This window comes from Micromys minutus, assembly GCF_963924665.1.
Source record: "Micromys minutus genome assembly, chromosome: 28".
Classification (NCBI taxonomy): domain Eukaryota; kingdom Metazoa; phylum Chordata; class Mammalia; order Rodentia; family Muridae; genus Micromys; species Micromys minutus.
The window spans coordinates 14060664-14084164 of record NC_137963.1 but is presented as its reverse complement, the minus strand read 5'-3'; the positions used below and the strand labels follow the sequence as shown (position 1 = coordinate 14084164).

Genomic DNA, 23501 nt, shown 5'->3' with positions numbered 1-23501 from the left:
TTACCCACATCAGAATCTCTGTACATTGGTCTAGGCCTATCGTGACCTGGGCTCCTAGATTGATTGCACACCTCATGGGCCTTGAAAAAACCACATCAATTCAGTAATGGGGGCCTAATTAGCCAAGTTGGACTCTGGTGAAAAAGTGGCCAGCCATTGTCCTTCAAGTGCATGCAGGGAGAAATCAAGTGGCAAACAAGAAACCACATTGTGGGTATATGATGTCAAGCATATGGGGCAAGCTTGATGGAGGTGGCTAGCCATAGGGATGGACAGGAAAAGACCCTGAATCATACAAGTTTTATGTGGTGAAATGACCAGTGTGTTCCCAAATCCTCAAAGTCTTTATCTGTCAAATGAAAAGCCAAATGCTTATTCTCTACAGTTATTACTGAGGAGAAATGTGATTATTTGATGGACACGTTCCTATATACACACAGCACATTGAAAAGTTGGTGCCTATTCCATTTGCTATGGGAGCCTTGAAAAGGGAGCAAAGTTATGTTTATGGAAGCAGATTCATTTCATCTGAGCTGTGCTGTGTTTGGGCTTTCCTGACCCTTTATGACTCCAGCATGGAGTACTGTCTCCTACCAGTCTCATGTTTGTCAGGACCCTGGGATCTTGATGTTTAATATCTTGGAAGATGTCGCTTGGTTACAGAACTGCATGCCTGAAGATAAAGTATAATCTAAGGAGAGATGTTGGTCAACAAACACCCGGTTATGATTTTGTGTGTGCATTTGTAGGCACACACGTGTTGTTAATGTATATCTCTACCTTCCTGCCTCCTTACCTTCTTTTCTCTGTTTTTCTATGAAGTCAATCACAATTTTTTTTTCTGGGTAGAAAGAGAAAAATGGAATGGATGGGTCTAAGGTTTGAGGGACTTTTCTTCCCTCCCCTGATTGATAAGAGGGCCTGGAAAAGTCTCAAATCAATATTCTTTAGAAACCTCATAAAATCTGCATGTGTAGGAAAAAGCCAGACCCTTTGTCCCCCTGTTCTCCTTCCATCCCTATGCAACTGTGTACACCGTGTGTGGGTAGAAGATAAACTGGATTTAAAACTCCTTTGAAAGCAAGACATTTCTTACTCCACTAATTGAAAGCAGCCGTCTACAAATGTAGGGGATTGGTGGCAGGCACTGGGTGTAGTGGTTGGCAGACATGGAGTGAGTGAGAGTACCCAGGTCTTTCAGACACAGACTGGTTCTGCAGACAGGCATTCCCAGAACCCCCCGGGGATGACTGCTGATCTACAGAGTCCACAGAGATAGCTATGTGTCTCCAAGCTCCTCCCACTATTTCTTTCTCTATAGAATGGAGTAACATAAATATTTCGAAGGACATTCTCAGCCCAGACACCCTGAAATCTCAAGAACTGGGTGATGTACTTCCCTAGGTCACTGGCAACATGCTTTCATAAATCCAGAAAGGGAAAAGAAATAAAAATCAGAAAATATATTGCTAGGATGAGTGCAGTAAAACTCTGCACTTCTCTTGTGGTTGTCATGGCTAGAAGAGAGAAGGTAACTACAAATTAGCTCTTAGTCCTTGAGTATCAGAAACATGAAACCTGTAAGTCTCAGCCATTGTCAGGATGGTCACTCAGTTTACCTTATGGGTTTTTTTGTTTGTTTTTTTTTTTTTTTTTTTTTTTTTTTTTTTACTTTAGTTAGCCTCCTCTTATATGACATTCACTTGGAAGTGTTTGGGAATCTAGAGCTAGAAGCATGTCAAAGCTGTTAGGAAACACGTTCATCTCAGTCTTTCTTTAAGAGGAAAGGGTGAGGATCAGAAAGTAAGCAACTGAATCAGCTCTAGGAGGGGACCTCTTCCTTTTAAAGTCAGGCTCATCTTGTTGCTCATGCTACTACAAAACAGACCTGCAAAGACCTGCTTTGGTCTGTTGAGGCAGCTTCTACTTCCTGGGTAATGGGAAAAGATAGGAGAAACTCTGAACACATTCTATATGACTGGGGACTTAAACTCCATCTGACATAGATATATCCGTTCTCTCAATATAACCTCAAAACATGTTAGGCATAGTCAAGTCCTTTTCACAGCAACATCTATGGTGGTCTTAGTCTGGATTTGAGTTCTGGTTTTATCAAAAACTAGTTGTGACCTTAGGCAAAATGTAAGACTTCAGTTCTCTTGTTTATAAAGGGGGTACACATACCAGTCTCCACCTTCACGTGATGTGATTCTGCAAAGATAGAGAATTTTGTTTGGATTGGTTCACTTTCTTTTTATTACCTCTAAGAAAATGCCAAACTCACTAGTCACTCAGGCTGCCACTGAGATTACAAGCCTCAGCCCTCAGCCCTTGGAATGATGGGATTACAATAATGCACCATTGTGCTCAGATATATAAACACTCTGTAAAATTATTCAAGACTTAGAATAGATGTCTGTCTATGCCACTACTGATGCTGTGGCCTTCTACGCTGTCTATTATATTTTGCATCTATCATTTCCTAGATACTTGGGAATGTACTAGGATTCATGTGACTATAAAATAAAATATCATTCTCAACTTAGAAATCTTCAGACTTTATAGGTTAAGACTAGGCTCTGAGTAACAATAATATAATTAATAATTATATAAATTAATTATATAAAACTATAATTAATCTAAGTGCAAAGAGCTACGTGGACATAGAAGAGATAGCAATTATTTCTCCCTGTTGGGTGAGCTCTCAGATGAGGGTTGTTATTTGAAACTGGTTTCAAAGTATGGGCAGTATTACACAAAACAAGCAAATCAGAAGTAGGCGGTGAGTCTTACCACAGGCAGCATATATATGAAGGACTTTTCATCCTCTGGTTCTTGACAGGTACAGTAATAGGCATGAATTCTCTCTTGTGGAATAGGCATTTAATTCAATTATGAAGTGGTTATCCCTATAATAGTCATGCCACTATTATACCAAGCTTATTTCAGTAAGTATTGCATCTCATGTTCACTTTTTATTGAAGATGGAGAGGTTTTCTCCTTTTTCAAAGGTGAATAACATTTTATTGCATGTATGTGCCACAATTTTCATATATCTGTTTATAGGCATGTAGGTTGTTACAACATTTTATTCATTAGAAATTATGCTTCAGTGAACATAAGAATGGGAATGATCAGACAACTGAGCTCCAGAGAAGTGTTACTTTATCTCTCCCTGAAAACGTAAAGCATAGGCACTACCAGGGCGTCTAGAACACCCTTACTATCTTCCACAACATAGTGAAAGATGTACAATAAGACAGCAGGTCTTCTTCCAACTACTGTGACATGAATCAAGTGTTCCTATGGTCTTGACATCTCCAGAATGAGGTATCCAGTGACAACCACAGTAATTCAATTTGGCTCTGTAAGATTAGGACGTCAGAGGAAGAACAGAATGCCTCCTCAGTGGACTTCAGAGATGTACCAATGGGCTGGTCAAGGGATATTGAGGAAGACTGGAAAGTACAGGGAGCCAGTCACACTGGGGAAACTGGAGGGATGGTGAAGATGAGTAAGAACAAAGGTGCCTACAGTGGTGGTAGAGAGAATTTAAGAATCTATGAAGGCGTGGAATGTATGTGTCCTCAAGCAATTTATACACTAAATTCTTGTTTTGTAAGTCTTTGTATAGTGGGCCTTTTTTTTTTTTTCCTTTGAAGAAGCAAAATAATGCTTGGATTAAAAAGAAAACATTTCCATGATAGCAGTGTTCGACCTTGTGATTCCACTGGACCTCTGTTGTTCAGCACAGGTGAGCCCAACATGCCTGTATCTCTGCATCTTCAGTTTAGGCTGCTGAACAGGTCAACTTATGCAATGCCCATAAAATCAGGAGGCCCTGAGGAATCTGAGTCTCCCTTTTTCTCCATCTCCCCAGGAATATAAATGATTTCAAGATCAACTGAGAGCTTTGGGCAAAATTCAACTGCTTTTGTTTGTTTCTTTCTGATTTACTTTGACTGTTCTGCTTGGCATTTCAGCCAGTCTGAAAGGAACACACAACAAAATAGGATAACAAGAGAACAAAATAACAACACCATGTTCCGCTAAGAACCTGTCTAGTCCTGATAAAGCTGAAGAGATAAGAGGAAATCATACTTAAGTAATAAGCAGGTTTTGTTCATGTTGGCCAGTTCTCTGAGCATGAATGCTTTAGATGCAGAGATAAGACCCTCAGCTCTGAGCTCAGAGTTATGCTCCACCACACTCTGTGGGGAGAGAGGCAGCTAAGAATGCAAGGAGAGTACATTCCAAATGATACATGCCGAATTGCTGGCCAGGCTTTTAAATGCCATAGATGGTTTATGCAAAGTCTCACACTGTTCTAAGTCACAACAGAGTTTACCAGCTGCTTGGCCTAAGCCTATTCCCAGTTGTTTTGAGACAAATAAAAAAGGTGAAAAAAAATGTCTACTAGACTGTGAAAGTGCCTGTTTTATCCTCAGCATCTGTGTCCAATTCTGGATAATGGGATAGGTGATTCTTGACACCTTTGTACTTTCTAAAAATCCCCTGTGATGTTTAAGAAACCAATATTGCATTCCCAGGTCTCACTGATTCTCAGACTGAGAGAGGAATTTGGGCAACTGATGGTTTTAATACTTTTTGATATTTACAAAACAATTAACTCTTTTTCTTACATAAAATATTATAAGGCAGTAGAAGGCAAAAAGTTCACTCAGTTGATTAAGTTGACATCCAGGCTAACACCAAGGTGTTGAGAATCATCGGGGAGACATCTTTGTGTCTATGGATAATCCAATATTCAAATGCACAAGATCTAATGAAGTCCATAGAGGTAGGACCTATTTCTAATTCTCCCTCTGCTTTTTGAGTCAACTTTCACTAGAAGCAGGTCTACTTACTCTAAAGTCTGCTACTGAACTTTCTGGGTGATATTTGAGGTTCAATAATGTTGTGTTGTGAAACCTCTTCCTCTGAGGTTTCCAGAATGAACTGATGGGAACAGTAACATGAAAGCAAACTGAGCAGAGGGTCCACATGGCTCTCTGCATCTTCTTTGCAACCTGGAATATAAACTTACTCCATGATTTTTTTTAATTAAAGGATAGAAGTATTAAGTGCTTGTCACTTTTGCAAGATGTGTTTTGTGTGAACATTGTTTATTGTATTATTTGTGTAAACAGAACAGTCACTTGACATTTTCTTCTTGATTTTTTTCTTTAATTTAGTTATTTTGTTCCTCGATAATTATATGTATATATATAATGTATTCTGATTACTCATAACCCCGACTCTCTTATATTTCTCCTGCCACCATGAACCGTTTCTCCTTCCTACATACTCTTTTCTCATATTCATGTCTTTGGTTTTGTTATCCTAAATTTAACCAGGGCTGACTGTATGACTACATCTATAAACCATTTTAACTACCCATTGGTACTTGGTGGTTTCACCAGTGGGTATGTTAACTGAACACAAGGACCATCCATCTCTCAGAACTTACCAGTGACCAACATGTTATCAAATAGCAGTAGAGAACAATGAGCTCTTCCATCCATAATGGGCTGTTGAAAGACCTAGGCATGTGTACATCCAGTGCATGTAACCAAAGGTGCTGAAAATTCATAATTGAAGGTGGAAGTGTGCAGCTATTCTCTCTGTCTTGGACTCTCACACTTTTTTTGTACACCTTTCTGTTTGTTCCCCGAACCATGGGGATTGTGTGGTATAAATATCTTCTTTATAGATGAGCAATCAACCGAAGACTTGACATTTTCTGAGAACCTCTAGAAGTTATGACTATCCCAAGATATAATAGTAAGAAGAACACTTAGAATTGAGCTTTTGTATAGGTGGGATCCTTGGTATATTAAAGAGAGTTTCAGATAAAGAAGAGTTAGTTTTTTTTTTTTTTTTCAAAAGAACCTGACTTAAGCTAGATCACTGAAGCCACTGGCTCGTTGTTGTTGCTTACTTTTAAATTTTTTTTTGTATTTTTTATCAGATTCTCTCTGTATTTACATATGAAATGTTATTTCCTTCCCCCATCCTCCTTCCATCCCCCCTTCTCCTCCACTTGTCTTCATGAAGGTGCAGTTGCTCCTCTCCACCCCAATACCTTGGCTTCCCCTACATTGGGAAAACTTGCCCTCCCTGGACCAAAGGCCTCTTCTCACATTGATGCCAGACACTGCTATCTTCAGCTACATGTGCAACTGGAGTCACAGGTCTCTCAACCTGTGCTCAATGATTAGTGTTTTAGTCCATGGGAGCTGTGAAGAGTTTGGTTGGTTAATAATGCAGCCATTGAGGATGCGATCCCTTTCAGCTCCTTCAGTTCTTTCTTTAGCATCTTTATTGGGGTCCCCATGGTCACTCCAATGGTTACCTGCATACAAGATAGAGCACATTGTTAAAGGTAGTTAATATTGATAGTTTTACATCTATTTCCCATGGCTTTGTAAGATAATATTTTTGGAATTGTTCACTGAGTTTGAGAAAAACAATAAACATCTATGTTATGCAATCCAGGCAAACTTTGAAATCTTTACCTCACTTTTTTAACTAGCTATGACTACAAGTACATACTTTTAAGCAGGACCTAGAGAGTTTTATTGTCCTTTAATTAATCATCTATATGAAATAAAATAAACCAACACAATGATGCTTGTCAAGTATATCTGTATCTATATATCTCTATCTCTCTCTCTCTCTCTCTCTCTCTCTCTCTCTCTCTCTCTCTCTCTGTCTATGTATATGTCTATGTCTATATCTATCCCTCTCTATATATAAATAAATATATACACACATACATATATATATATATGTATGTATGTATGTATGTTATATGTTAGTATGTACAATCCATACCAACCTCTGGCTACCTACAGAACTTTTTATGTGTGCCTTTAGCAAATATGTTACATAGGATAAGCTTAGACATTTATGTGTCATTTCTCTTTTTCATTAATTCTTGCCATTGGTCAACGTTGGTGTTATCTAATTCACCAATAATCTTTCATTTTGTTTGATCTGGGCTCACATGAATCTAGTTAATTCATTTTAATATGCTTTTGCTTTGTGTAATTCAACCATATAAATATTTCTCACTTTTGCATGCTGTCCCCAAAAGAAGAACACAAAGACCATTTCTAGTTTTGTGGTACCAAATATTATATACATATATGTACATATATTAAAGAACTGAACATATTTGATTTTTAAAGACTATTCATTTTGCTCTTTGTTTTATTTGTTTACTATGTGGGTGGGGTTTAGTTTGATTGACACTAGATTTCTTGCTGTTCATTCTCACAGCTTTTAAGTTCTTCTGACTTTCCAGGTCAGCTTTACTTCCCAAATAATTAGACTATGACCTGGAAGTGTAAAACAGCAGGGGCCCAAGTGCACACCACAGTTTTGTGAGAAGAGTCACATTCTAGATCAGAGGAAAAGTGTTAATTCAGGATAATCTTCTGCCAAACATCTGGCCAATCTCAACAGCTCCATTGTTCATCCCGTTCCTCATGCTGAACTTTGGTCAGTTTACAGTTGCACACATGTGAGGGATGACTGGATTGATATTTTCATGCCATGTTTGCTCTCCACCTTAATTTTATGTGGATTTTGTTCCCTAGTGTTTGATACATAGTTTTTCAGTACATAGCATTTGAATGAATCAGATAACTCAGTAGATGGAATGACAGTTACATGAGAAACTTTACTAGTTAAAAACCTGCACATGAATACATTCTTCTTGTTAATTGTAATTCTTTAGTATTAGCATCAATGGGAGAAAGAGGGCAGTTGGGTTGTGTAGGGAAGGGAGGAAGAAGAGGGAAGAGGAAGGGTTCTGTGAAACTGATTTTTTATGATAGCAGAGAAACGAGAGTTCACACTCTCAATACTTTCCTGTTACTATGAAGCTCTGAGCACAAATTTTAGAGTCACTTACAATAAGCCACATGGCTGGAGAATTCAGTAAGAGCAGTCTCACAGCTTTCCTTTTCGCAGCCTTCTTCAAGCTTTCTGATTGTTAGGTAATTTATAACAACTTAGGACTTTGTCTGTTTTCTTTTGAGCCTCCCCTTCTATTTCCTCTGCCTACAATGCCTCCCAGGACCAGATTTAATGTCAACTCCTTCAGGATTTGTTCCCATGAGAATGTCCCTGTCACTTTGCCACTGAAATATGTCATGTGTCATTTCTTTTCCAGCATTGGAGATTATTTCAACAATAGAGTGTGAGTGTCTGGAGCAGATTCAATCTATTCACTACTGCTTTCTCTTCCGCTGCCAACCAAGCACATGGATGGTAAAGGTTCATTAACTTTAACTGAATTCTCAGCACCCTTGAAACATTATCTTTTCCTCCATCTTTTGCCAGGTGTGTCGAACCAAGGTGATAGATCTCAGTGAAGGTATTTCCCAGCACGCTTGGTATCCTTGCACCATTAATTACCCATACTACCAGCTGCCTCAGACCACGTTCTGGCTCCAGGTAAGCCCTGATCTTGAGAGGCATGAAAATACTAACCACTGTTATGCACTTTTCTTGAGATCTTCTCTCCACTCTTCAAGACTGTCAATTTTTAAAGACAAGAACCTGAAATATATTCATGGGATGCTTCCTACAACCAAGCTCCATAAACACTTACAGAATACCCCATTCAGTGCTTATATTGCAAAGAATTTGAAATATGCCTAATATTTATTATACAAGCTTCTAAAAAATAATCTTTTCCTTCGTGAAGTCGATCCTGAAGCACAGAAAGAAGGGGACAATTGACTCTTTGTAGCTTTGCATATGCTTGGTCACTCACTGGACAGCAACCATCACATGATGTTTCACATCTTTTCGTGTGGCTTCATCTTCTTGGGTACAGACTGCGAATTGTGTTTATTTCTATTTATGTATCACTGACATATTTAAGCCCATGGTTCGCAGAAGTTTTAGGACCATGCTTTATTTGGCTTTATTTTGTTGGGACCTTGTAGACAGAATAGTGGAGAAAAGTGATGGGTAATAAACCTGCAATGTGTTTGGTGTCCATGTGTAATTTCACTCTGTACTATCCTTGTGCTAGACACTATCTTCCCATTGTCTTATTAGAACTTCACAACTACCCTATGAGCCATTTTTTTTTTATTCGACTATGAAAGAACTTGGTTAGGCTCAGAATGTTCCAGGCATCTCCCAGTATCACGCAAAAAAAATGCAGGAGCAGAGGTGGATCTGGAGGAAGGTTTCTGGATTGGGCTACCTACTGGGATCCTCTGCCTGTTTTTTTCCCACTGAGAGAATGAGTTGTAGCCAAGCAAAAGTCCTCTTTGCTTCACTCTAATGTGATAGTTTTTTTCCTACCATGTGGTTGAGTAAATGAATGACCATCTCATGTCTTCTCTATTTCAGACATATTTCTCCCAGCCAATGGTTGCTGTAGCTGTCATTATTCACCTGGTGACTGATGGGACATACTATGGGGACCAAAAGCAAGAAGCCATCAGTGTGCGGTTGCTTGACACCAAAGATCAAAGCCATGATCTAGGCAAGCAGGCTATACTTGGCTCGGTTCACCCTTGCGTCCCTGTTTCCATGTGTCGTTGCCCGACCATCACCACCTTCTAGGAAAGATCTTCTCCTTCCCCTTTCTTTCTCTTGCATCCTTTCTATTTGGAGTTGCCTTAATCTGCAGTTCTTGGTGTATCTGAGAAAGACAAATATGAAGATAAGGGTTCAGTGGCAGAACTTGAACTTTATTGGCTTGTTTTGTTACATACCTTTAAACTTAGGCATCCACAGAATCCTTAAAGGACTCTTGGAAAGATACTGAACAAGCCCATTTCCCCACCATATGTCATCATCTGAAAACCAGTGCAAAGCACTGGGAGACCATAGAACACACAGTAAACCAGAATGGACATAATCCAGGTTTTAGAGTCATATCTATTTCTACCAGGTGTCTCTGGAAAACTCAATAACAGTTGTATATTCAGTATATTTTCCACAGGATATACATGTGAAAAAAGATATTAGAAAACCTTGGGTTTTGAGAATTAAGTGAGAAGTCAGGTCCTGCCTACTGGGAAGCAAGGTCATGAGGGGTATTCATTTGTCCTGTTGAGGTCTCAGCCAACATCTGGGCAGACAGAGGAACAACTTATACCAACTTGAAGAAAATCCAGTTTAATATAACTCAGTACACAGTGTTGCTTCAATCTTCTAGTGTCTGACACTAAGCACTTTATTTAGGTATGTTTAAGTACGATACAATTTGGATGAAAAGTTTTCCTGGTGTAATTCAATCCCCTCTGCACAACTGTTTGGAACCCTTCTCAAACGAATATTTCTTCTTCCATGAAGACAGGTTCTGGAGATGGGCAACATGTATTATCTTGTGGGTCTAGGAGAGGATGTTCTGTGGCCTCAGTCATAAAGATAGCAGGGTCATTTATGTTATTAGCTACCTATGATCCTGGTTGTTGAAGCTTTGGGGAGCCAGGTATGAGCTGACCCCACAGATGGCACAAGGATTTCCTAGGGTATTAGCAACTTTCATTCCCAGCCTTCTGGATGTAAAACAGGTCACAAGTCTTTTTTTGTTGTTGTTGTTGTTGTAGTTTTTCAACAGACAACACTGCATGCTTCACATTTTCTGCTTTCCCTAGTGGAATCTGTGATGTCAAGGACCTTTGTGCTTCTGATATTGTACCACCTGAGCACATTCACTTTATCTTGGTGTCAGCAGAGGGATGACTCTAAAACTGAGACTCAAATCCCCGATTTATTGTTGGCTCACTTGGAAAATTTGAACAATTTTATTGACATCCTAGCACCCTACTCAAAACCAGGTATTCTTAGATTGAATGAAGAGATGTACCACGTGGTTAGAGAAGACATTACCTGTCATGACTGTGACCACTCCTAGTGTAAAACTTGGCACTCACTGTGTCTCAGTCTCATTAAGAATATTGGGACACATTGCTATAGTCATCTACTCTGGAGAACTTGGGGCATTGATTGCAAGTGTTTGGAATTCTGGGTAAGGCCTGGAGCTGGCACTTCAAAGCTGTGGGCACATCATTGTGTAGGAGAAGCAATTTCAAAACTCTGAAGAAGCAAGCAGACAAAGGGTCACTTCAGGGACAAATGAAAGCCAAAGAAGAAGCAAAAAGAGCTTTGCTGTTTTGTTTACATGTTTATTTACTTAGTAGTTTTAAAGGCAAAGGGAAAACATATCTTGAAGAGAAAGAAAGAAAACCACTTTAGGACGTCTCTGCATTCCTGGGTAGCTTCCTGACCTTACAAGCAAATATTTTTATAGTTATCCTGGCACTGCAAAGGGTGAGGAGCAGACAGTGGAAATGTCAGGCTTGCCAGAAGGTTTTTTGGATCCCACTGTGGTTATCTAAGGCTTTGATGCTTCCCTGTCTCTCCCCATCGGATCGTCCTGTTCTCTGCCTCCAGATTAGTGAACAGAGGCTTAGTGTCACTGAGAGTAAAGCAGAAAAAGGACACCTGATGGGCCCAGGACTTCATCCTCCCACAAGGAGAACTCTCCCATCTGTCAGCACATGGTCAAGACCACATTACTTTTACAATGTAGAAATAACAGTGTAAGAACTTGCTAGAATTCTATCACCCTTGAGTAGCCAAACACTGGAGCCTGCTTTTGGCCTCCCAACTCCATCCCACCTGCTGAATCTAATCCTTACTTGGTGCAAACTATGTGTCTTTTTTCTGTGCTACCATCCTTACCTTCCCGGGGAAAGGAATGATAAAACATGAAAGAGTCATGTGAGACAAATTTGGGTTCTACTCATATTTGGTGCTGAAACTATGCTGTGCTTGTCTGTGCACCCCAGTTCCCATCCCTGAAGATTGGGCAGAGGTCCTTCCTGCACAGGGTTGCTCATAGGCTTCCTGATGAGCCACAACAGTGAGATTTTTACTCTGGGAAAGACTTGCTCTTATGAATTATTTCTCCCATCTTTGGGAGCCCAGGCAAGCAACATGAACACAGAAGGCTCAAACCTTCAAGTCCTGAAGCAACGTGGGAGGGAGTGAGATCCATAGATGCTTGGCTGAGGGTGGCCGTTTTGGGGGAGGGAGAGACTGTGGGCATTAGGTGAAGGAAAGCTTAGGGGCCAGGGAGGCAGGGGGATTGGAAAGATTTGGAAGCAAGAAAAAAAAAAAGGCAGACAAAGAAACTTTCAATCAAACTCAAAATCCTCACTGGCCGCCCAATGGTGCTTTTGTGAAGTGACATGAAAGGGTCTGGGGGCTTCGGGAAGGGCCCGTTGGGGAGGGCGTGACCGGCCTTGAGTAATGAGCCTGGCCCCTCGGCCCTCTGTCTCCCCTGACAGGCCTCCATGTCTTGAGCTGCAGGAACAATCCCCTGATTATCCCTGTGGTCCATGACCTCAGCCAGCCTTTCTACCACAGCCATGCGGTACATGTGAGCTTCAGTTCGCCCCTGGTCGCCATCTCGGGGGTGGCCCTCCGCTCCTTCGACAATTTTGACCCCGTCACCCTGAGCAGCTGCCAGAGAGGAGAGACCTACAGCCCTGCTGAGCAGAGGTAAGCCACCAGAGCCTCCTCACCCTGGATCATTTGTAGTAAGTAGAGACTGAGAGTCTGAACAGCCACACTTGCTGCTGTTAAATTTTACCTGTTTGCCCTCTCTCCATCATTCTCTGACTTCTGGTCAGCTTGTCCTTCAAGGTTGAGAGGACCAAAGGTCCTTGAATGTTGGAATGGACTACTGGAAAGTAGAAAGGAGTCTTCCTTTCGCCTGTGCTGCAGCTACTGCAGGATACAAAGTGAAGCAGAAATTGCAATTTTCTGCAGTAGTCTGTAACATCCCCATCTGAACAAAGACAGGGCAGGTATATCAAGTCTTGGTTTTTGGTATTCTATTTTGATGGTAGAGATGTGGCAGGTGACACGAGCCTCCTCCACTGTGGATGATGTGCCTTCCATTAATGTCATTCCACTTCAATGTGTGTTTTAATAAGTGAGACCCCCTATCTTCTGCAGACCTAGTCCCTGATATTTCCCCAGAAGTGAAGGAGTTTATGTTTTTACTACATCACATCTAGCAATGACTTTGATCTGGTATCTGTTAATACTGTTCAGCTCTTCCTGCGAAAGGGCAGTATTTATTTGAAAGAATGAGTTTAGGGAATCCGCTAATCTTGGGGTTGAATGAAGCTCCACATTATTGATTCTCAGATGTATGTCCTTACCTGAGTCATTTCACTTTCCAGAGTCTCGGTTTCCTATTTAGAAAGATGTAGGTGATGACATCTACCCAAAGGAGTAAGTGTGAGGTTTAAGTTCTATACTGTAGGTGAAAATGGCTTTTCATGATAACTCACTGGGCAAAGTTAATGCATCAGTGAGGACTGTTAACAACAGTCACCTTCCAACCATAATGGCGATGCATCTGTGAGAAGTCTCTCTATCGCTCTTAAAAGTCAAAAGGGTAAGAAACCGCAGAAATGAGCCAGGGCAAAGAACTTCTTCAAACTTAGCGTCACGGTCCAGGATTCTGAGGCCCTGTGAAGGGAAATGACCCAGTGTTGCTGAGCGTCTCGTCTCTCATGTTTCTTTAATAAGATCCAGAGCGAGAGTTGGTATGTTGGTGGGCTATGCAGAATGAAGCCTTCTACAGGGCAATGCAGCCCTACCCTGTACACCTGGGAGTGGAGAAAGGGAAGAGGACGGGTGATGGGAGGAGGACATTAGCCTTTCCCATGCCCCTGCTCCCACAGAGGACACAAAAGGTGGTTGCAAAATCCACATTGTTTTGTCCCCACAGTCCCCAGCTCCTGTTGTGCAAAGTGTGTCGCAATCACCGAGATGGAAGAGCTCCTTAAATATCCCCCATTGTCGTATTTCATCCTAACAGCACTTCTTTATCCCCATTCTCCAGTCTCTATCAAAATAAGTTCATTTTCTGAACCCAAGAAGACAATGTCGATGGCAATTCCATCGGATCTTTTTCACAATGTGTCCCCATCTCCAGACATTTATTTCTACGGTCTCCAAGCTGGCCAAAGCCAGCAATGACTTCTTGAAGCTCTTAACTCATGAGTCCTGTGTGCTGAACAGTGTTTAGACCCTGAAACAAATCAGTCGATATGTGATCACACAGTTCTTTAGTGGTAGAGAAACGTGGATCTGAGACAAAGCATTATCTTGTCTGTTTCATGGGTCTGTGGGCTGTAGTCACCCCCACTTCTTTGAGCCCCCATTTCTCTTTGAGAGATGCTGATGAATAGTATATTTCCTATGGATCCTTATGGGTTTCACAGCCTGAAATTTCAAGAGCTAGGAAAAATAAGGAGAGAGAAGAAGGAACAAATTTCTGTTAGGCCCACGATAAGTGCATTACCTTATTTCATTCTCATGCCTGGTTTGGGACAGTATGGCTCAGAGAAGCAGGTAGTGAGTCCAAGAAGGGTAGGCAGTAAGTGGGCCAACCCCCGCCTAATGTATCAAGAATGTGAATGGGATAAGAGGACTCTTCAGGACTTGTCATGTGAGAGCAATCACCCTTCTCTGCTTAAGGGATGCAGAGTCAGCCAGGAAGGCTTTGGCTGACTGGGCCCTGCACTTGGACAGAGGGCTGAGGCTGCAAAGCTGCAGGATACTTCTGAATGCCCCAGTGGGGAAAGGACAGCAGCTGTTCTTGGGGAGCTGCAAAGGCATTGACAAAAACAGGCCGGACTCTACAATGATGCAAATGTAGTAAAACAACCCAGAAGACAAGAATAAGAAAAATAGGAACAACGTGTACAAAAGCCTAGGATATGGCCCTTCCTTCTTGAAATCAGCAATCAGAGAGGACAATGTCATGGCTTTTCAGCCGGCTCTCCTTGGACCTTTCCACTTTACTCTAGGCTGTTTTCCTGGCAGAAAGACATTTTTCCCTCCCTCCCAGATGATTTTCTCTCCTCCCTCCAGCTCTTCCTCTTCTTCCTCCCACGTTCCTCCTCACAGAACCCTATAAGATCCATGGAGGTACCTTGACAGAAGCAGCATTATGGTGAAATCAATGTTGATGGTGTTTTCTGACCTAGATTCAAGGATTCTTAGCACCTGGGCAGTATTGTGCAAGGATTCAGAGCCATCTTCCACCAATGGGATCAGATTTAATGTTATGGGTCCAGTAGTGGAATTCAGCTCTACCTAGTTGGAGAATGACGCACAAAATGGGAGCTCTCAGTGGTGGAGTGAAAGGCTAAAGGGTTCTTTAAGGAGAAAGACTGTAGTCATAAGAGGCCCCAGTGTTTGTCTCTACATAGTCCACCTCCTTTTTGTTTTCTTTGCCTTCCCACACTGTTTACACACACACACACACACACACACACACACACACACACACACACACACACATACACACCAACACACACATACACCATCCATCCATCCATCCACAAACTCTGTGGTTCTTAATATAAATTAAACACTATATTACAAATTTTAGTAGGCGAAATATTTAAACATATATTTTCACTTCTCCCTTTCCCTTTCTTTCTCCTTCCTTCCCCTTCCTTCCCTCTTTCCTTCTTCCTATCTCTTTAATTTTCCTATTCTCTTTTTCTACCTCAGATATTTCCCTTTCTGAATGCTAGCACCTCTTTAGAGGTAATGCTGATACCTATCTTTTCAGAAGGTTTTTTTTTTTTTTTTTTTTTTTTTTTTTTTTTTTGATAGATACAAGTTCTTCATGTGGCTGCAATGAACTCTTTTCAGCTGGGGAGAAGAGGACCTAGAATAAAGACAAGTGCTTGTGAAATATACACTTCCAGGACCCCAAGTGTATTCCTCATGCAGTAACAGGAATTCACACATAGCACTTCAAGCTCAGGTTGAAGGTACTGCTGGTCATGTGGAACTATCTAATAAGTCAGACTGAATCCACAGGCCTCTGTTTACAGAGAAACCAGACTAAAGTAAAGAATCCCTGCTTCTGTAGCCAGACACTGATCAGGGGTCATCTACCAGTTCACCATGAGTTTCAACAGTCTGTCTATATACCCCTTGGGACACTGAGCTTGTATCTCTTAGTCTTCACTGGTCTCCATATCCTAACACCATTGAAGTGCTGGGTTGTAAATGTTTTACTATCACTTCCGTCTGACCACCATTTCTGGGCAGGAAAAGGAGGTCCTATCAGGCTAACCATTTTCTGTCTCTTCCAAATGACCTGAAGAGTTGATGCCCAGGTTACATTCCCTCTCATTTTTCTGTTTTGACCATATAGCCATCCATCTGTTCTGGTGGTGGTACCTGGCATTTAATGACATAATTGTAGCTGAACAGAAGGTCATAGAACTTACAATAGATCTTTCCAGCCTTTCAGTACCAGTTTCGTCCTTGCTGGTAGGTTTGCCTAGGTGTCAGCCATTCCCTGTGGGATTTCCAGTTCTCTATGGGGGGGGGGAGGGGAGGAGAGGGGAAAGAGAAGCTTAAAAAAATGCTGAGATATCACAAATGGTTCTGCCCTCAGAAAGATTTTGAACATGTAAGTAAATAGACACATGTACACATGTACACACACACACACACACACAGAGAGAGAGAGAGAGAGAGAGAGAGAGAGAGAGAGAGAGAGAGAGAGAGAGAGAGAGAGAAATGGAGAGAGAGAGGGAGGAAGAAAAAGATCACCTTTGCCTCAATGTGAGAATCGGCTTTATAAGCCACCACATCATATACTTCCTTCGGACAGCTAATATTCTTTAGTTCCTTCTTTCTTATTGACTGTCCATCACTAGTGCCTTTTCAATGGGATGGAGAGGGGAATCAGAAGAGAGTTCACCTTTGTGAAGGCAAATGAAGGGGGAGGAGGAATGGTAGCAAGGTGGGGTAAAAGGATAAAATCGAAAAAGTAAATACAGAGTATCAAGAAGAAGAAGAAGAAGAAGAAGAAGAAGAAGAAGAAGAAGAAGAAGAAGAAGAAGAAGAAGAAGAAGAAGAAGAAGAAGAAGAAGAAGAAAAGACCAGAGCCTTTTGTTTCCTATTCCTTCATTTTGTATTTTAGAAATGAATGACAGCTGTATTGGGGTGGGGTATATGAGACATTCAGTCATCATTCTTTTCTAGAGAGTGGGATCGAACAGGAAAGAACAAGGGCCCAGGGAACATACTGGCTGATGTCTATTGGAATTTTGTTCAGGCTAAAGTGCCTTTGGGCAAGCAATTCCAAATGTGTATTCTCCAATGGGAATAAAATCATCTTAAGGAGTCCCTGTACAGTTGCAGAGAAGGTGCTGTAGTGAGACCCAGTGGCTAAAGCCTGGGACTTTTTACTTCATTTCCCCTTCTGTCTTTCCTGTTTGAAGTCTACAAGCCAGGTCCAGACAGATATGCTAAAAAACAAAGGATGCTTTACTTCCAAAGAATTGCCCCATAATAGACGGGATATTAGATTTTGGAAAATAATTCCCCCTTTAGCTCATTCTGAACATCATCAAAGTACACCAGAATATTGACTGTCCTGACAAGGTCTAGAACAACGTTTCTCAATATGTGGGCCGTGAACACTTTCAGCATCAAACTACCTTTTCATAGGCCACCAGAAAATGTTAATATTTATTATTTATAGAAGTAATTTTGAATTACATTTATGAAGAAGCAATAAAAATAAGTTTATGGTTCAGGGGGTCACAGAAACATGAGGATCTGCATTCAAGGGTCACAACATCAAGAAGGCTGAGAACACTGTTCTAGAATAAAAAGAAATCTCACTGATCTCATTAGGCCACTACCACCTGCTCTAGTCACTACAGAGCCCTTTCATAAGGAAGTTCCCCAAAGCAGATACTATTTCCCTTACATAGCAGAAAACGACATTTTGTTGTAAAGTTCCGATCTACTAAGTTCCATCCCACCATCATGGTTTCTACATACACCCTCTCCACTTTGCCTAGATCTCTGGGTCCCAAAACTGTAAGTTTCACCTTCACATTTCATTCAGGACTTAGAATTTCTCTTCCTCATAGATCCTTCCTTCCATTAAAATTTATCCTGATCCTCTCCCCAAACAATGGCTCTTTATAATTTCTCTTCAGTTGGATGGTCTTGCTGTATATATCACTCTCTGCAGTTGTGTAGGTACTTGACTATATGTAATTATATATGATTGTATACATTTCTCTTCAGTGCACAGGGTGACAGACACTTGATGTGTCCTCCTAACAATACCTATCTCAGTGAGATGCCAAGGTGACATCTATTAAATGAATGAATGGATGGCAGTTCGTTTGGTGATAACACGGAACGGCACATCAGGCTATGGTACAATGTTTATATTAGGAGACTAGGGTGTTTCACAGCCTTCTACATTGAGCTCGTGACAAATTACTGAGCTGTACATTGATCTTAAACATTCCTCAGTCCTACCTTCTGTTTCATTCTATGAAATTAAGTATTGCAGGTTTTCATTGTCCACTACAGAAACATGGCCTGTTTCAAAACAGGAAACAGGTTGTGGTTTTTCCTTAATTGCCCCAGGATGCTTTCCTTCTGAGTCCTGATAGGATGAAAACCCAGGGGCCTTCTGACAGTCCGGTCTGAATGTCCAAACTATAAGGCAGAGGTCAGAGAGACAAGTTGGGAGCTCCCAGCTTACAGAGTAAGCTGTTTTGTTCATGTGGCTCTTTTTCCCAGCACTTTAACAATGTGAGCAGTGCATTGTTTGTTTTGAAAGCACATATGCTGATTCCACAGTCACAGCCTCCCCCAGATCTCCACATCAGTACAGCAGGACCCTAATAGCTCGACAGGAGATACAGAATGCCAACTTGTTCAGTAGTTCGTAGGGGTATGAAGAGACAACAAAGCTACATCAAGAGTGTCTGAGCCACAATAGGAAATAATTGTCCTTGTCTGACTATTTTAAAAGCTAGATTTGCTCATGAAATGTATTGTGGGTTTTTACGGCCTTAAAAATGACCTGCTCTGTTGCTCACTAGATAAGAGGAGTGGCTGAGAAGATGTGTATACAGATCTCACTCCCTCCTTAAACCAAAATACTGGTGAGAATCAGAAAAGACATCATGAAGGTTCAGAGCATCCTTATGAAAATGCTTCTGGCCAAACTTTTCCCCTTTTCTTTTAGATTAAAAAAAAATGAAAACAAATGCCAGGCATAGTAGTGCATGCTTTCGATTACGGCACTTGGGAGGCAAAGGAAGATGAATCTCTGTGAGTTTAAGGCCAGCCTAGACTACATATTGAGTTCCAGGACACTGAGAGCTACAAAGCAAGTCCCTGTCTTGACCCCCTACGCTTAAAAAAATAAAAACAATAAACAAAAAAACCAACAAATAAAAACGAAAGACCTGATGATCTGCGTGCAAATATGGCCACCTACATAGCTTATAACCAAGGCTTTAGAATGAACATAAATACAGAAAGTTTTTGCACAGTAGAGGGTTTTGCTGCTGAAAAGAATATTTCAATTGCTGTCAAGGTTTCCAGCTAGTAAAGATGACCATTTGCATCTCTCTATTTAGTCAATATCTGGATGCAGCCAATTTTTCTTCATAATGCAAAGTATAACAGGATATAACAAGCATTGTCCTTATCCATAGGAATGTTCTTGTTCAGACCTTTGGGTAAAGTTCACTATGAAGACCTTAGGGTCACATGTATCAGAATATAAACAAGTAAGTTATTCTTGCCAGGGCACCCATCTTTCCAACTCTAAACCAAATAACACATAGTTCATAGGGTTATGGCAAGGATGAAGTGAGCCCATTTAGATATGCACTTAATGATTAATTACCGATGTTCTTGAGTGCCTGTGTACCTATTGATTAATGGGAAAGGCTATCAAAGCACAAAGGGGTTTATGTCATGTTTACTTCTATCCTTGAAGATTAGTATGTATTTGGGTGCCTGGGCGGCACCTACCTACATCCTGGACTTGAAATGTATTGAGTGGGAGGCAATGGTATAAGAGACAAGAAGGATATGCTTATTATAGAATTATAATAAAATTATAATAAAAATATGTAAAGGAATGCTTCCTATAGAATTAGCTCTGACTTGAAAACTGTTCAGAATTCAGATTGGTTAAATGTCAAAGACAGCAGCCAGATCAAGATGCATGATTTCTGTACATTTTCCTTAAGGATCTGTGAGTTCCATTGCAGTTCTGAAAGATGCTCCCTGCCACTACCACTGAGACTCATGTCTCTGTGAAATGGGATCCACTGGCAGGTATACGGAGGCTCCAATAAGTAACATTTTTCCAAGTCACACAATTTTGAGGTAACAAATACAGCAGGCTGGCTGTTTAAAACTAGCCACTGCTGAAGCTTAGAAGGTGCTGGGGATTTGGCTCCATGCATTTAATAAATTATCTGATCCAGTCCTCCCTATGACTCCTGGAACTCAGCGCTCACTGAAGCGTTCAAGTGAGAGGATTTGAATGCAGGATTGTCAGCTCCCATTTATTGTATTCTTCGTAAGCTATAGCTGTGACCAGTGGAATCGTTTTTTGCCTGACTCAGAGCTCTTCTCTTCAGGGGTTGCTTCCAGAAAATTTGGAAAGAAGCCTTCTAGCTAAAGTAGAGTTGGCTTGTGAGGAAACCCCTCTTCACGTTCTGATTGCTTTCTCCCCAGCTGTGTGCATTTTGCCTGTGAAGCCACGGACTGCCCAGAACTGGCTGTGGAGAATGCTTCTCTTAACTGTTCCAGCAGCCACCGCTACCATGGTGCCCAGTGCACTGTGAGCTGCCAGACAGGTTACGTGCTGCAGATACAGCGGGATGATGAGCTAATCAAGAGCCAGGTTTGTGGATTCAGGGAGAAGAGGCCTTTTCCAGTCAGGGAAGTCTGGCATGTGTAAAATGGGTTCTCTGCAGAATCCTCAGCACTGGAAATATTGTTACTACATAAGACAAAGAAAACTCTCAGTCTCCCTCCCTCCCCCCTTTTTTCCTTTCTTACCCATTCCCACCCTCCCCTTCCCCCTTTCTTTGCAGCTTTTTATCATATATATGTATACATATAACACAATACCCATTTATGGATGTGTAAATGCATACATATACACACATGCATGCATGTATATTTACTAAGATGAACCAATCAATCACATAGCCAAGAATCAAGTCAACTGGAGCTCTTGAAGATGAGGGCTTCTGTCCAGGAAGTGTTATTACAGACAGCATGTGTCAGTGCTGTTACAGAGGATACAGATCTAGGATCTAGGAATGAGGTCACAGTAGAATGAGATGCTGACCCTCAAAGTTCTACTGTGAGCTGTTTTAACTAGAAGGGTATTCTCAGTCTACGAGTGTCTTTTTATTCATTCATTCATTCATTTATTTACTCATTCATTCAAAAGCATGAGTTCCTCATAAATCAGACTGTGCTAGGTCCCTGGGGAATGAAAGTCTTTAAGAGTGAACCATTTCTCAGTGACTAGCAGAGAACATGAAGACAAAGACAAGGTTTCACAGAAATATGGAGAGTATGTGCTTAAGGAAAATGCCCTGGAGGAAGTGATGTAAGAACTGAGCTGTGGTTTGATGGGCAGGGGTGTGTCTGCAGGATACAAGCAAGAAAAGTGTGCTCTGGTACTGACAATGGAGTTTATGGAGAAACTTGTTAGTACTACAACTGTGCCACATGTGGAGACTGGTTTTTCCTTTTCAAAAACCATGGAAGTCATGAGGCTAGAGGGTCAAACAGAGTCCACAGATGCCAGATCCTGCCAGTTTAGTTGGGAAGTTTGAAGTTGTGGCAGCAAGAAGCTGTGGGAAAACATGGTATGATTAAATCCTGATAAATAAAGGCCTCATTTGGCTGCCCAGGTGGGGGTGGCATGGAATATAAGCAGTTAGACAGACAGCAGACAGAACCCTTGTAAGTTGGGATATATTCTGCATGAAACTGTTGATAGTGAATACAGAGGAGTTACATGAAAATCCTGGCTTTAGTCTAATACTGTTCCGGGAGTCTCAGATCCAAAGAGAGTGAGTGGAGCAAGTTTAGCAGTCCCAAGCTTTGAGAATTTCAGAGCTGTCTCTAGATACACCTTTCCAAAGCTCCACCAGTAGACTATGTCTGTTGCTAGCACACAGGGCCATATTCTTTTTTTTTTTTTTTTTTTTTGGCTGGGAATGCCTATTTATGTAGAGCTTCTGGGCTGGCTTCTCTTACACACCTACTTCCGTGTGTCAGACATGGCAGGTCTGAACTCCTATGGAAACAATTAGGCTGACTTGGCAGTGAAAGACTTCTGCTCCCTTTGATGTGTACTTAAGAGAGGAAAATGTCCTTTGCTTTTAAAAATCCCAAGTCAACATTTGGCCTTCTCAACCCCCAGGGGTTTGGCTGCTTCCTCCTTGAATGGAAGACTCTGGGCCGCCAATGATAGGCCTTCTCTTGACTCTATAGCATGGCCTCTCCCTTCCACCTACACAGCCCTGCCGTTTTCTAGTTTAGTTTAAATCAGCTAGACAGTTTAGTGTTCCTAAATGTGTTTCTTTTCTATGCATTTTTTTCTTGACTCTTCAAAAAAATTTGGAGTCTCTAAATTTCAGAATAAGCAGTAGCATTTAGTGTATCCTTGGGATCAGTCTATTCATGTTACCAATGGGAGACTTAGAGAGGAACCTTCCCATGAAGAGACATCAAGTCTCTTGTACCCAACAGCACTCCCTGACTTAGTACCAAAGATTTAGCTGTCTCTAAGTAAACCCCTTCAAGAATAGATACTAAGGTCAGCCTCTGATATCTTTATATTTAATGTGTTTTAGAATCTATTTGATGAAAAGAAGTCTTGCTCTGCGATGTCTCTGAATCTCAAGACTCTTATGATAATCTATCTGTAAGGCAGTGTAGGTGGCATTTCTTAACACATTATTTGGGTTCAAGTCACACTTAGCTTTTCTCTTAGGAGTAACCTGAGACTGCTCAAATACTAAGCTTCCATTTCTATATCATTTAAAGGAGATTAAAATATCTAATCTATTCAGTTGAGGAGTTATTAAAAATGAGTCAGAGTCAATCACTGAGAATGGGTCATCCCTCTTCTAGACAAGACTCTGACGTACCACCTGTAGAGAAATGCATTTCCTCATTTAGGAACCTGTCTGATCTCCTTCTTGTACCTTTCTCTGTTGTTCAGGTAGGGCCAAGCATCACAGTGACATGTACAGAGGGCAAGTGGAACAAGCAGGTGGCATGTGAGCCTGTGGACTGTGGTATGCCAGACCAGCATCACGTCTATGCCGCCTCCTTCTCCTGTCCACAGGGTACCACCTTTGGTAGAAGATGTTCCTTTCAATGTCGCCACCCTGCCCAGCTGAAAGGTATTTTGAGTTCTTTATCTCAACCTGGCCTTTATCATCTCTGAGAACCTAGTGGCTGTTTCCCAGCCTCCTTCTGAATCTCAGGCACCAAGAGGTAGACGAAGTTGTGTCTGTTCTTGGTTTCTTTTTACCATTTTGGAGTTATGTAAAATATCTTGTTGTACAGCTAGTAATCTTTTTAAAAAATGTCTATAT

At 41.2% G+C, this 23501-nt stretch overlaps 1 protein-coding gene across 1 annotated transcript in view; it reads left to right on the top strand.

The window, feature by feature from the left end:
* Positions 1-23501, top strand: part of PAPPA (pappalysin 1) — a gene marked incomplete at both ends in the record, with an annotated part of 218323 nt that overhangs the window by 149700 nt on the left and 45122 nt on the right. The window contains 5 exons of the mRNA XM_080940261.1: positions 8353-8466; positions 9379-9514; positions 12333-12546; positions 20608-20780; positions 23127-23306. Of these exons, the coding sequence (XP_080796387.1) occupies positions 8353-8466; positions 9379-9514; positions 12333-12546; positions 20608-20780; positions 23127-23306 (817 nt within the window). The remainder of the gene's footprint in view (positions 1-8352; positions 8467-9378; positions 9515-12332; positions 12547-20607; positions 20781-23126; positions 23307-23501) is intronic.